Source organism: Notechis scutatus, chromosome 7, assembly GCF_049901735.1.
Source record: "Notechis scutatus isolate UNSWTSFEM ecotype Mainland chromosome 7, rNotScu1.2, whole genome shotgun sequence".
NCBI lineage: Eukaryota > Metazoa > Chordata > Lepidosauria > Squamata > Elapidae > Notechis > Notechis scutatus.
Genome location: NC_142015.1, coordinates 5432418 through 5448068, shown reverse-complemented (window position 1 = coordinate 5448068; position 15651 = coordinate 5432418). Strand labels below are relative to the sequence as shown.

Sequence of the window (15651 nt, the reverse complement as noted above, 5' to 3'; positions counted from 1 at the left end):
TTGCGGGGGGGGGGACACGGCATGCCAAAAGGGGATTCTATAGCAAGGGGTGGGTTTCCCAGTCGGCTCCACCATTGATAGGGCTTTTGGTTAGGACAGGTAGAGGAAAAAGGACACTGCGCTAGGAGGAGACTGTGTGGTGGCGGAAGCGGACTTCAGTCGGCTCCAGAATTGAACGAGGGGTTTCTGGTTAGGACTTTTGTGGCTCTTTGAGTGTTTAAGGTTGCCAACCCCTGGCCTAGAACAACATCCCATCTGTGGTTCAAATGGTTCTAATCTGGTTCCATAGAATGGGTCCAATTCTAATCTGATCCACATTAGATTTGACTCTTTCCCCAGGCCCTGGGTTTTGAAGTGGGAAAGTTTGGAAGTGGGATGTGGAGAAATATTGCTTTCTTTCTTCTGACATTTTTTTTGGGGGGGGGGGGGTTATGATGTTTTTGTTTTTAATGTTATACGCTCCCCATCATTCATTTTGGAACTTAGAGATTTGTCAGCCAGCCAACAACAGGAGCTATTAAGTCCTGGTCAGTTAAAATAGGGCTGAAGGCACAGGCAGTCCTTGAAATAGAATTGAAACAAGCATCCAACCTGTCACTTGTTAATACAGTACTAAACTCTTCTCCAAGAATCCCCAAACTTGAGGTGTGGAAATTAGACAAGGCACAATTAGCTGGTTCTAAATTGGGAAAAGAGAGCCAGTTTGGTGTAGTAGAGGTTAAGGCAACGGCTAAAAACTATGGGATCAGTAGTTCTAGTCCCGATTTAGCCACAAAGCCAATTGAATGAAAATGGCATTGCTCAAATGGGAACTTTTTTTTTTTTTGCATATTTAGCCACTGTTTAGACCTGAATAGATTTATTTATCTGTTTGTTAATTACTACAGTACTCTGGCAAGTTGCATAAATGTTTACACTAGTAAGGTTGACTACCTGGCCATGTGTAAGATATTATACAGTACTCATACTTTAGCATATAGTTATAATATTAGTGTTTGAAGTATGTCCCCCCGACTTTTCAGCTGGAAGTCCTTTTGACATAGAGGAGGAACTGTGTGAGACGGGCGATTCATTTGGAGTTCTGAGCAGAATTTTCTCCTCCTCTCTCTTTCTTATGCTAATAGAGAAACATTTCATGAGTTCAGTCTCCAAGTGCTTATGCATGATGGCAAGGAAAGGAAACCTTTATTTAGCCTTTGAAAGACACATACGGCTGGATGATCCCAGGGCACATTTTAAAAGGAACGAGACAATACTGTATCTGCAAAATGATTTTTTAAACAGGCAACCACTGGACTATCAGTCTTACCTAACGTGTTGAAGGGATTCTGAGCTTGATATCCTCTTTTTAATATAGCAAGTCTTTCAGTAACTCTTGACTCCTGGCTATCTCATAATTGGCCTGTAAAGATTCACACACAATCAATAATAAAAAGAAAAATGGAGTTATTGGTGTTATGGGTTATGTATTCCCTCTCCTCCTCCCTTTCCGGAAACCAAGTTTGTTGGTTGCCCTATATAATGCTGGCTTCAAATTTTTCTCGTCGGTTGTCTTAACAATCGGCACATTCTCTGAAGTGCGTGCCAGCGATCATTGCTTTGTTTAGGTCCTTTGTACAAAACTGGTCAGCATATGCTTCTAAACTGCCTTGGGTTTTATGACAAGTACACTATGTGCAAAATTAACGTCACTCAAAGTTTTTTTTTTAAATGTGCGCTCTCCTTCCCACTCCACAACCCAGCTGCTCTAAGGGCCAGAATTACATTTGCTAGCAGGTGGGAAAACTCATGTGTGGCAAACAAAAGACTCTGCCTGTTTTTGTATGCACACATTCTATTATTGGGTAGCTGTCAGCTTGCTAACCTTAGGGAAACAGGTGGCATGTTTCCCTCCCCTGCTGACATCTAGGAATCCCCTCTTGCCTCCTTTAGCTAGCTCCCATTTATAATGTAGTGGCAGCTGTTAGCTGTAGACATTGGACATTGTGTCTCTAGCCCTGCCTCTCTTCGTCATAGTTAGAAAAGTTAGCCAGGGCAAATATCCAGTCTGATCAACCTGATGAAAGGAAAATGGCTGATCTGAACCTCGTTGGCACGGAGTCCTTGTTTTAGAGTAACCCGTGTATTTTTAACTGCGAAAAGGTATTGGGACTTGTGCTGTCTCAAGAATTGTTTTTAAGCTGCGTTTCAGGTTTCTTTTGGCTGTTTATTTGGGGGCAGGTGGCATTTTAAGATCCCTGCCAAAGCTTTGGGGGCAATACATGTCAGCATGGGCAGAGACAACCCCACCCTTGCTTTTTAAAGAAGGATGTGTCCCAAAATTCAAAGTAGAAGGTGGAGAAATAGAGGAAATAAGACAAACAGGGGAATATGTTGTGGTTAGAAAAGGAACGTGCCATTTAGTAAACCGAAGGGAGGTATTGTACCTGACAGAAAAGCCTGTTTCCCTTCAAAGGCTGTGGATAGTTTCACAGGCTGCTGTACCAGCAGGACAGATGATAAAAGCATCTCTTCTCCAAGAAACATGTTATTCAGACTGACCAACCAGCTAATATCACACTACTAACCAGAGCATACAAAACATTTGCTAGACCAATACTCGAATACAGTTCATCAGTCTGGAACCCACACTACGTATCTGATATTAGCACAATTGAGAAAGTCCAGAAATATTTCACAAGAAGAGTTCTCCACTCCTCTACTCGTTGTAGAATACCTTATGCCACCAGACTTGAAATTCTAGAACTTGAAAACCTTGAATTACACCGTCTTCGGTCTGACTTAAGCATGGTATATAAAATCATACATTGCAATGTCCTACCTGTCAATGAATACTTCAGCTTCAACCATAACAACACAAGAGCACACAATAGATACAAACTCAAAGTAAACCGCACCAAACTTGATTGCAGGAAATACGACTTCAGCAACAGAGTGGTCAATGTCTGGATACTCTACCCGACTCTGTAGTTTCTTCCCCAAACCCCAAAAACTTTAACCTTAGACTGTCTACTATTGACCTCACCCCTTTCCTAAGAGGCCTGTAGGGGGCGTGCATAAGCGCACCAACGTGCCTACCGTCCCTGTCCTATTGTTTCTCTTATTCTTTTATTTTTCTTATATGTACCCATTTCATGTATTCACAACTATGTATACATTTATACTTATTATCTTGTAAACAATTGGCAAATCAAATAAATAAATAAATAAATAAATAAATAAATAAGTCGGGAGGCACAATTTTATAAGGGCTGGATGGGGTCTTCTGTGTTCATTATGTCATCCAGTGACTCCTTGGTGGAAAATAGGGAAGCCCTCGTTTTTATTATGGATCAAGACATCAGTCCTACTTTCTAGATTTCAGAAAGAATAACTTTGATTTTAAAGAGTTTTAAAAGACAGCTGTTCGATTATACTTATTCAATTTTGCTGTAGAACATAGTGGGAAACAATTTGAATTTAAATGTCGGAAAATAGGAGGTATGTGCTTGCTGAAAGGCCATACATGGATAAGAAGATGTTGTAATTTGACCTCTATTTCATGTTTAATTTGAAGAGTTTCTGGACATTGAATGCAAGCCTATTTTCCTTATTTTCTTATTCTTCCCTCATACACTTCCGTGCTAGATTAAGAGTCTCTTGCATCTATATCTTGCCTATTTCCCAACTCGAAGGCTGCCAGGATAGTTTCACACCTTTAAGAATGATCATAATACAGTATTATGACCTCAGAGTAAACCAAGCAGAATATAACATAAGAGCAACAGCCGATAATAAAAGAATAGTATAAATATTATGGCATGCGGCAAAAATTTCCTGACATTAAGGCAAAATTAATCCATGGAACAGCCTGCCTCCAGAAGTTGTGGGTGCTTCATCACTGGAGGCTTCCAAGAAGAGTTGAGGGCCCTTTGTCTGGAATGATGTAGGGCCATGATGGCAAATCTATGGCACGCAGAGCCCTATCTGTGGGTATGCGAGCCGTTGCCCCAGCTCAGTTCCGCTGTGCATCCACGCGCCTCCCACCGGCCAGCTGGTCTTTGGGTCTCTGATGCACAGGGGTGTGTGGAGCTCATGCACGGGAAACATGCACATATTGCATTTTGGGGATGCGCGCAGGCGTGTGCACTTTTGACGTTCAGTGCCGAAAAGGTTAGCCATCACTGATGTAGGATCTCCTGCTTGAGCACGAGGTTGAACTAGATAGAAGACCTCCCAGGTCCCTTCCAACCTGTTTTCCTATGTTTTAGATATGGGGGAAGTGGTTTGTATGGGAGGTTTTTTTTTTATGCCATCTACACTGTTTTATCCTGCTTTTCGCTCCTTCGATTCTGATTCGAATTTTTGTTTTTCTTGTTGCTTTTCAAATTTATTTTCCTTTTAAAGGTCTTTTAAGATTTTTCTTTTTTAAAGATCTTTTTAAATTTCTTTTCTTTCTGGGATAGCACATGGGCTTTTCTCCATCTATCAAGAAATGTATTAGCCCCAATGGATCTACCATTGGAGTGAAATCTTACTTTTTTGGAAATGTACATTCTGTACTTGCTTGAAGCTGTAAAATATTAATGGGAGGATAATATATTCACTATATGTGCATATTTTAATGCACGCTAACATGGCTGGTGGACAACATTTTGTTTTTGTTTTTAATTTGGGACCGACTGTAAAATAACATACTGTTCTAGGACGTAGATCCAAGGACGTAGATTTTCAGGTAAGAATTTAGCACAGTGCATGAATTAGGTACAACCTTAATTCATTCTTCACTTCCCTGAAAGATAGTACAAGCTCCTTATTAGGCCCTAGGGCTGTGCGAGCTTCAGAAAAAGATTTGGGAGAACTGCTTTGGATTTCATGCATAGCACCCATCTGCAATTTATTAAAGCAGCTTTTTTTTTCCCCCATGTGTAAAACAAAAAGTCTGGCTAGTTTGAATTGTCTCCTTAAAGAGAAGTTGCAGCTTTTTAGTTAGTCTTCCAAATCATTTTTTTAAAGTATATATGCTGTTAAGTATATGGATATCTCGAAGGCATTATGACCTAGCAGTTGCTTCATTAGGTGAAGATTATGCTTAGGATAGGGGAGTCTGGCTATAAATACAGCAGCAAATTAAATACAAGTTTGAATCTGATCTGCTTAAATGTGAAGGGTCAGGCTGGGTTCAACTTATTCTTTTGTTCAGTCTGGCGCTAGTAAAGAACTTAGTATGGTTTCAAGTTCTGCATTAGCTTTTTGCTCTCTCTAAATATTATGACAGTTATTATTTGATGAACCTGCTGTTCACAGGCCTATTATTGCAGGTTCTTTTTCTATATCTGCAACTCTGAAAAATTAGGCTATAATCCTGTCCTCATTTACTGGGAATCATTTCTATCAAATTCAGTGGGGTTTATTTTTGAGTATGCATGTTCCTTTGTTTCTCGTTCATACTTAAGACCTCTTTTATAGATGGACATTGTTTAACATATAAACAAATGAAGATAGATCCAATTTCTGAAATGACAAAATAAATAAATTGAGGGGTAAACTTTAACTGAGATGCAGGGATTTTGTTAGTTGCAGAAAGAGAACGAGGGCACAGAAACACTTTCTTGTTCATCCAGAGGCCTAACTTTGAAGTGTTTGATGAACCAAGAAGCCGAAAATCTTCAGGATACTAGTTCATTGTAAATTACAGTTTCCAGATTCAGTCTTTAAAGTTTGCTGCGATTTTTTTTGTCGTGATTTTTTTTTTTGATTGTGAGCCAGAATCAAAAGCATCCTTGCAGGAAATTTCACTAAGTGGAAGGCAAATATTTTTATTTCTGATGTGATAGAGTTGTGGATGATTGTAAAATGATCCTGGATTAGAGAAAAGGAAGGCTTTCTCTCATGAGTATTTTGTCTGTGAGATTCTGTGACTCATCTTTCCCGTTGGTCACAATTTGTATATGTACGCTTAGATGTTTGAACATTGGTGGATTTTTAAAGGCTTACAATTGCCCCAGTGTTAGCTGTTTTGATCTTCATTCATGCTATATTCTCATGTAATGCTGGTCCTTAACAATTTTCCCCTGTAAAATTTTGTTGTTAATGCCATGCAAATTGTAATTTTCTAGTCCCCTTTAACAGTTTTCTCAGTGGAATCAGGATTTGTTCTTTTTTAAAAAAAAAAGAAAGCTATCGTGACAACACCAACTGTAGGAAATTAGCACCCTCCCCTCTCCTAGAAAAAGGAAATATTTTAGGATATACTAAAAAGGCAGAATGTTTCCCCTAAAAGAAAAGTAGAAACCTAGAGAGGCAGAAACTCACCACTACCACCCCACCTTTGTTAGTGAGCCATTAAGGCCTGGCCCAGTCTATTCTACATAACAAAGATCTACCTCCTTCAAGCAGAGCCATAATAGGAATTGCCCAAAGCCCTCTCATTACATCAACACCCAGCAATAGCCAACCAAGCCTGGGTCTCAGGACAGCCTACAGAGTTGCCCCTGCATGGCCCCATGGGAGCCTGACAACCAATCAAGAATACAAGCTGAAATTCAAATCCCAACAGAGAGCATAAAACCCAGACACTCTCAGAATCTCTGCCCTTTTTTTTCTCCCAGGAGCTACAAGGCATGTGATCCTGTCCACCATTAAACCATCTTTCCAAGCAGTCACCATGTTTCCAGTGTCTTTTTCCCCACTTGGAACTGAACATTTCTTCCAAGTGAGGGAAGTGAGGGGAGCCGAATGTCAACTCATACAACATTTTTGTAGATATGTTATATAGTTGACAACAGAAAGAGGGGGGGGGGTTCAAAGAGCAGGCAACAGTGTGAAATCGAAAGTACATTCCATTCGTATTTTCTTCTAAGATTGGTTAGATGGCTGAAGCTTCTGCCACGAAAAAATCTAATTGGAGAGCATGATTGATGACTCTTTGCTATGGACATTTTTTCGTTGGATGATACACCCAGAGGAGTGGGGGGGGGGGGAAGCAGGATCAAGGGTGACAGTGAATTATGTATCTCAGAGTTGGCTACGCCCAGATTAGTGCCGGACATAGAATGTTACCTTCAAATAAATCCTCTTTAGTTTTGGGAGTGTGGCTCAAGGCTCATGATTTAATTGGAGTAACTGCCGGAACCCTGACAACTATCTTGCTTATAGAAAAGCAAGATAGATAGATAGATGATAGATAGATAGATAGATAGATAGATAGATAGATAGATAGATAGATAGATAGATGGTATTCAGCTTTGTTCGGGTATTTTCCCACGTCATTGTAGTTGTGCTTTTCGGCAGAATCTCATCTGCCATCATCAGGCTTCTGTATAGTGTTCGTCTGTGAGTCAGACTATCACAGACGACACAACACAGAAGCCTGATGATGGCAGATGAGATTCTGCTGAAACTGCTACAACTTTAAAAGCACAACTACAATGACGTGGGAAAATACCCGAACAAAGCTGAATACCATACATGTAAGTACCCGCGAAAACTTAAGAAAACATACATACATACATACATATTTGTTTTCTTAAGTTTTCGCGGGTATTTATATGTATGGTATTCAGCTTTGTTCGGGTATTTTCCCATGTCATTATAATTGTGCTTTTAAAGTTGTAGCAACGTTTCGGCAGAATCTCATCTGCCATCATCAGGCTTCTGTATTGTGTTCGTCAGACATATATATTCATATTCTCCTATCAGTCCTAGTCTTGTATCATCAACATCGTGACTACTGACTCTTGCCGGGTATTCCTCAGACCCACCAAAAGAAGCTCCTGCAGCATTCTCTCACCAAATAGCCAAATCAATATTTAACTTTCGTTGCTGTTCCAAATCTGCCGTAGAGCATTTCTTCTTAAATTATTGAAATGGGAAGGAAATTGCCTCGGGGGGGAAGAGGAACAATCTGAATCAGCAAAATGGTTTTGCTTGTCCATCATAGCTAATCAAGTATTTTCAAGAAGCCAATCTGTTGATCAACGTGTTAAGGTTATTTATAAAAATTTACAAAGCATTACAAAGCAAGGCAGAAGCCTGAGCAGGGGGTTGGACTAGAAGACCTCCAAGGTCCCTTCCAACTCTGTTATTCTGTTATTTTAGGTCTCCATCTTTCAATTGCTGTAATTGCAGGCTTTTGCAAATGGCATATGGCAAAATATAAGTTGGAATGTCAGTCAGATGAATCTGTCTCCGAACACATTTTTTTTTTTTGTTTGTACTGTTCTGTGTAACGATTTGCGCATTTAAAAAAAAAAAAACTTTCCCCCAAGATCAGCCATCTGTTCATGTAGGCAACTGTATATGGGATGAAATATATAAAATTAGGATAATAAGACCCATTTATAATTAAAGAGGGATAGCCATTTTCTAGAACTTTCCATTGATAGCAATAGCACTTCTATACCACCCTATAGTGCAGGGGTGTCCAACCTTGGCAACTTTAAGACTTGTGGACTTCAACTCCCAGAATTCCTCAGCCAGCTTTGCTGGCTGAGGAATTCTGGGAGTTGAAGTCCACAAGTCTTAAAGTTGCCAAGGTTGGACACCCCTGCTATAGTGCTTTATAGCACTCTGGGGGCAGTTTACAGAGTCAGCATCTTACCCACAACAGTCCAAGTTCTCATTTTGCTGACCTCGGAAGGCTGGAAGGCTGAGTCAACCTTGAGCTGGTTAGGATCGAACTCCTGGTTGTGGGCAGAGTTTGCTTGCAATACTGCATTCTAAAACACAGTGTTAAAGGTGTTATAGACGTTCTGGAAGACTCATAAAATGTTTGATGGTTGAGCAAGGGAAAATTTAAACTCTGTGAAATAAAAAGTTTTTGATTTGTATTATAAAACCAAAAATTAAAATAAAATACAAATAAAATTGATATTAACCATTTTTAATTGAATTTCTCCAATCAAATACTCAACTTTTCTCTAACATATTTACATTTTTTTAAAAAAAGTAGGAATTTCTATTTAATTAAAGAATGGAAGGATAAAAATGAGGCTTCATATTACATGCAAATGAATATATGATATTTGTCAGTCTTGTTCATAATGTCTTTTATAGCTTTCAGTAGCTGAACTAGGGAGAAATGTAATTTTATTAGAATCTTTCTTGTTTCATTATCCAGTGAAATGCATGCATATTCGTATTCGATTGTCCAGTTGTCTTCTGATTATTAATATTATATGTAATATTACATTTCACTAAACTTTTGAATTTTAAAAAGAATTAACCCATTGCCCTCTTCCACCTTGCAATGAAGTGGAGATCATTGCATTAGTGATCAATTTAACTTAGAAAATAAAAAAGCACGTTTTATACTTGCTGCCAAAGCATTTCTCTACCAATTTTCTGTTTTTTATATGCATTGGTAAACTATTTATTTGCTTAATTTTTGTGAGTTGGCATAGTTCTTCTGTCCAATAAGAGTTTCCAAAAATGTTGAGAAGTTTTGTGGCTCCCCCGCCCCCCCATACTAACAATTAGTAGCTATTAGATGGTGGTAGAACTATTCTTTTTCCTAGAATCGTATAATTTTCACCTGTTGCTGAAGTGAACAGGCTTTTCCCTACTTCCCATGTTCCCCTCCAAGAGATGGATGAAAAAACACTTGTTATAAAACTAGAACAAGTTTTGCGTTAATTAGGAATTTCTCTGGAATCTTCACTTGCTTCTATCTCTCGATAACATCATTGCCAAATGTTTGTGTTACCCAGTTTTTATCTATCCTTCCATGTTTTTTGAGACCTGAATTATGGGTGCTCTAATAGGAACCATTTCAATGTGGAAGGGCAAAGAGCTCTTTTGGTTTTCACAGTTCTCTTTTCAAGATCTCTGGTAATCAGGGGTGGGATTCTACCAGTTCGGCCCAGTTCAGCCGAACCCCTTGCTCTGAAAATCAGCTGGCAGCGAACCAGTTTGCTGCGACTATCATTTGGGGCCTGCCCGTCCACCCCTGCACTTTACCTATCTAGCTCTGATTAACATGGCACAGTGGGTTGTCACTTCTCAGCTGTGTTACTCGACTGCTCGCGATCACCGAACCGGTTGTTATTCCTGGAAAATCCCACCTCTGCTGGTAATGCTTGTATTATTTACATTTGAGGAAATAGCGATAACTTCCCTACTAACGACCACAAATTCACTAAAAGCTAGTATGTGCTTTTTTGGCGGGGGAAGGGGGGCATTAATTTTAAATTTAGTGGAGGAATTATTGTTTTGGAAGTATTACTGTTGTTCTAGTAAACTCTGTTAATGTCCTTTTATTTGTTTCTCTTTCCAGCTGTTCCTTTCCCCCCAACTCAGCGGCTAACCCTGAAAGAAGTTTTTGAGGATGGGAAGCCCCGGTTAGAGATCTTAAAAAACCATTTGATAAAAGAAGGGCGCCTGGAAGAGGACGCAGCGCTGAAGATAATCAATGATGGAGCTGCCATCTTGAAACATGAGAAGACAATGATTGAAGTCGAAGCTCCGATCACAGGTTAGAAGTCAGCTCCTGAGTCATCGAGCTCAGGGGTCCCCAACCTATGCTCCGCGGCCCACTATCGGGCTGCAGGCTAATCACCACTGAGCCGCATGAGGGGTCGGCCACCTATGCGTGCACTCGTGGCCCCATTCGCGCAAGCCTCGTCACGGGCGCTCGCGGCCCCATTCGTGCTTGTGTCACCACGAACATCACGGGCACTTATGCATGCACTTAAATGCACTTGTCCCTCCCACAAAACCATCCCCTCTTACCCCCCAGCTCTGGGCTGCCAGTCTGGAAAGGTTGGGGAACTCTGGTCAAGCTGACTGCTAAAATTGAAAGGTTTTCTGATTTGCCTCATTCTGATGAAGCGTGTTTGGTATTAGAAAACTTGGTAAACTTTTGGAAGGGAGGAAGTGTTTCCATACCATGAAAATAAAAGTGTAGGACCTGGGTGGAATTCAAGAATTTAGAGCAAAGCTATGTTCCCAGTTGGTTTTGTGACCCTTTTCCCCCTTCTGTTCAGTGTATAATATTGTTTTTTCTGTTGTTCCTCCCCCAGTGTGTGGTGACATTCATGGGCAGTACTTTGACCTGATGAAATTGTTTGAAGTCGGTGGATCACCCAATAACACACGCTACCTCTTCCTGGGAGACTACGTGGACAGAGGCTACTTCAGTATAGAGGTGACAATTCAACTGAGCCTTTGAGGGATAGCACTTTAAAGTCTGAATTAAGCACTGGTTTTTCTTTTTCTTCTTGCACTCTGCTTTTGGGACTGCTCAACCTTGACATGCTTCAAGAATCCCCTTTTAATTCATCCTCTCAATTGTAAGCCAGTAAGAAGAATAGTGACAAAGTCCTTCAATTGCGGTGCAAGACATCACGGGCTCAGTCAAAACAGTCTCTTTCCAAATGAAAGCATTTCTTCATCCTCTCATTTTGCAGCTACAGCTAGGCCAGGTGTTGGCAACCTAAAACACCAAAGAGCAACAAAGGTCCTAACCGGAACACACACACACACACACCCCCGGTTCAATTCTGGAACCGACTGGAAGTCTGGTTCCCCCACCATAGAGTCTCCTCCTAGTGTGGCGTCCTTTTTCCTCTGCCAGCCGGAAGTCCGTTTCTGCCACCATAGAGTCTCTTTCTAGCGCAGCATCCTTTTTTCTCTACCTGTCCTAACCGAAAGCCCTATCAATTGTGGAACCGACCGGCAACAGAGAGTCACAGCAGAGGGATGAAAGAGCCACATGTGGCTCCAGAGCTGCAGAGTGCTGACCCTTGAGCTAGGCAATTGGTTTTTGCAAATACCAGCGATAAATTGACCCCAACAGCTGTTTTTACATAGATTAATATGCATAAATCACATTTTGATCTAAAAATTGGGGGGCGGGGAACCTGGTGAGAAAAAAAAGTAGGCTGAAAAACAGCTTCTATCCCAGGGCAGTAGCTCTGTTGAATTCTGCTGTATAGTGCAGTGTTGGTGCGGTGTCAGGGTTTTCAATTCAATGTGTGGAGTGTGAAGGATGTGGGTTTGTATTTATTTTCATGGTCATGATGTGCACTGAAGATGGTGCTTGATTTCGTTGTACGAGGTGCAAGGACAATAAAGCAAACTAAAGTAAACTAATGAAACTGTTGAGATACTTAAGATCTCACCTTTAGATGAGACGGGGGCACACAGTCAAATCAAATCATCAATCAATCAATCAATATGTTTTGATGGTTTGATTTGGTTTGACTGTGTCCCCGCATCTCATCTAAAGGTGAGATCTTAAGGATCTCGGCAGTTTCTTTAGAACCAGTTCCTTTTAATACAAAAGTTTCTTAGCTATCACTTTTCCAGCCCCGTGTTTTAGGGTGCCTGATAAATGCCATATAAGATTCTACCTGTTGACCTTTTCCCTTTTTCTGCAGTATAAGGAAGAGAACTGTTGATTCTCATTGGCAAAGCATTGGCAAAACGGCATCATGAATAGTTTCTTTTGGTTGCATAGTTGTAGAGCCGTGTGTGTCCTTGTTTTGTAGAGTTTGACTTCCGCGTGGAAAACAGGATCATACTTACTGCGCTTGCTTTCAGATCAGCCTGTTATCATCATCATCATTATTAAATATATTTGCCACCCATCTCTCCACAAGATGAGTGTTTCCCTATGTATGCCGTGACAACGATGGTTGTAAAAAATATCAAGAGTTTTCCTCTTTATTTGAGGTGTCACTTGTGAGACCTCATGACTCTCTGCAACACATTCCCCCATAAACATCCGAGGGATTAGTGAATTTATAAGAATAGTTTTGATATTTAATACTTTAGTTGTTGGTGGCTCTCCATGCAGTTGTTGGTTAAATTGTCTTCATGTTGGCTAGTTAGAGAAATGCATAAGAATTTTTTTCTCCATCATAAACCCTCTGAAGGCTTAGTTAGCATATCCTCCAAGGCGTATGTCACGTTTGACAATGAATTGATTAGTAGATGAAATTGCTCTTCTCTATAAAGTATATTACAGTGGTACCTCAGTATTTGGTGTTAATTGATTCTGGGAGGTGCGACAAGAACTAAAAAGGACGAGTCCCAAACAAACAGCATGACTTTCCATGTAACGCTTTGTTTCGGCCGGGAAGAACTTTCCTATGTCAGTGACTTTCCCAGCATTGCCGACTTCCTGTCCATTCCCCACAGCCGTCCCCCTCTTCCTATAGCAGGGCATAGGAGCCTCTGTGGCGCAGTGGTTAGAGTGCAGTATTGCAAGCTACTTCTGCTGCCTGCCGGCTGCCTACAATTTGGCAGTTCAAATCCCACCAGGCTCAAGGTTGACTCAGCCTTCCATCCTTCCGAGGTGGGTAAAATGAGCACCCAGATTGTTGGGGACCACATGCTGAGTCTGTAAACTGCTTAGAGAGGACTGTAAAGCACTATAGAGCAGTATATACGTCTAAGTGCTATTGCTATTGAGTACTAAACAAAGGCCGAGTACTGGGATAACATTTTCAAAATGCATTGAGTACCAAATTCGTTGAGTTTTGAAGCAGTCGAGTACCGAAGTACCACTGTGTTTCTGTAGTGATGTTTAATGCTTTACATAATGGAGAAAAGTTATGGCTGATTGGAGATCTCACAACCTGGTTTTAAGAAAGGTATAGAATAGTGGGTGCAAGAAACCATTTCACCCAGACAATGAAAGGATATCAAAAAGGGTGAAGCAAGATGCAGTCTGAATGCATAAGAACTATAAAGAAGGTTTACCCAGCATTTTTGCCATAAAGATTCTCATGATGTAACATCAATATGAGATAATCACTGCCCTTTGGTTTACTGTCCCACAAGAGGATTTTCAAAGAAATTTCAGGGGAGAAAAAAGAAATAAGACACACTTTCTTATTATGGGTTCTTATACCACAACAATTGAGGTAGCTATCTCAACAGTTGAGGTAGGAATATTCTGATAGTGAAAGTCTAATTGCAAGTGTCAATCAAGGTAAACCAAAGCTTTTATGTAAGGTAAACCAAAGCTTTTTATTTACATGCTTTTTTGAGATGTTTAGTTTCTACAGAATAATCTTGTCTTGGACTTTCCCATCTTCCCTATTGCTGTTCTAATTGGGTCTCTCTAACTTGCTACTTGTTGTCCTCTTCTCCTCTCTTTCCTTTTTTTTTTTTCAAAGTATAATAATCTGGATTAATCAGTGAATCATTTGGTTGCTTTCTTGGCTATCCAAGGTATACTTTTGAGTTCAAAAGCATTCATATTCTTATTCTTTCTTCAGAGTACAACTCTCACACCCATAAAGCTTACAGGGGAAAAAGCTTACAGTCTGCATGATTTTAATCTTTATATGTTCAGGAATTCCATCTGAATTCCAAATAGTGATCTGTGCCATCAATCCTAAAAGGAAAAAGCTATGTACTACTTCATATCTTTGTTGTCATTAGCTTTCCAAAGTATTTTTTTTAAATATATTTAATGTGCTGATATTAACAGGTTTTCTCATTATAAACTCTGGCAGATAAGTCAGTTAAAATTCCTGAAGGAGACAGGATGACCTCAGAGTTTATTAAAAAGGTAGTGGAGACAAATCCAAAAAGACTCACAACAATTGCCTTGTTTATTTAATTTTTCAAAATGTCTATCTTGCTTGATTGTCTATGGAGATTCTCAACAATCCAGGTCACAGTTGTCCCAAAGGTGCTTTTTAAAAGGCAGGTGGACTTTTTCAGAACTGAAAAAGCTTGTTGGATAAGAAACCTTTCCAAACAAAAAAGAAAGGCCGGTTGCCTTTTGAAATGCACCTTTGGGACTTCTGGTTTGACTGCATAGATTTTAATATTGTGATAGGTTCCTGTGGTAACACAATTGAAGCATCACATGCCATAATGCTTGAATGCAATCCACGAACATTCCTTTAGGATGAAAATCTTTCTCATTTTATTTATTTACTTGACTGAAGAAGAGGATTTCCCTTGAGAGCCCAGCAAGGGATTGCACTGAAATACGACTTATACGGGGGAGTCGAAGGACACAGATCCATCTTCAAAGTAGATGGGTTGAGTCTGCCACTTGGCTTATTTTCAAACATGCTCTGATAATCATGTATTGAAAAGTCCCTTGAGAACAGTTGGTATTTTTTTTTTTACAAAGCTCTTTTTGCTTTGTTAAAATCGCTTAAATGGTTTACTTGAGGAAGTGCCACATTAATTTTTAATTTTACTCGAGACAAAAATCCTATGTCAGTCTCTGCGTGAGTCATGCTTTTTTAAAAAAATTCTTCCATTGTTGTTCTTGAAGAATTCTGAAATTTTGCTTCAAATTCTCCAACTAGGGAAGAACTTCAGCAGGCGACGTTAAGTGTGATATCTAGAATTTCTGTGTGGGAGATGGGGAGTTAAAAGGTTTTTAACTTTCAAGAAAAAAAATGTAGGTTTCACAAAGGCGTCCTGTTGGAGATCCGCATCTCCTCTGCCTCTGCACTACTTCAGTGAGCGTGGACGGGTTTTAAAAAGAAACCGTTGGGAAAGGTGGAGGAAATTGTGCTGATCTGGAGAGAGGAGGAGGAGGAGAAGGAGGAAGGGGGTGTAAACTCTGCTGAGATGATTGTTGGAAGTTCTGCTCAGAAAAAAATAATTATATGCAACATGCTACTAGGAAACACATCCAAAATATTTCAGGGGCCATGCTGCAAAACCTGGCACTTGCGAAACTTGGGCGTTGCT

At 40.1% G+C, this 15651-nt stretch overlaps 1 protein-coding gene across 4 annotated transcripts in view; it reads left to right on the top strand.

Annotated features, from left to right (window-relative positions):
- Window positions 1-15651, top strand: part of PPP3CC (protein phosphatase 3 catalytic subunit gamma) — a 74381-nt gene that overhangs the window by 24781 nt on the left and 33949 nt on the right. For all 4 annotated transcript variants that reach the window (XM_087969636.1, XM_087969634.1, XM_087969635.1 and 1 more), the window contains exons 2-3: window positions 10256-10453; window positions 11001-11125. In XM_087969636.1, the coding sequence (XP_087825762.1) occupies window positions 10256-10453; window positions 11001-11125 (323 nt within the window). The remainder of the gene's footprint in view (window positions 1-10255; window positions 10454-11000; window positions 11126-15651) is intronic.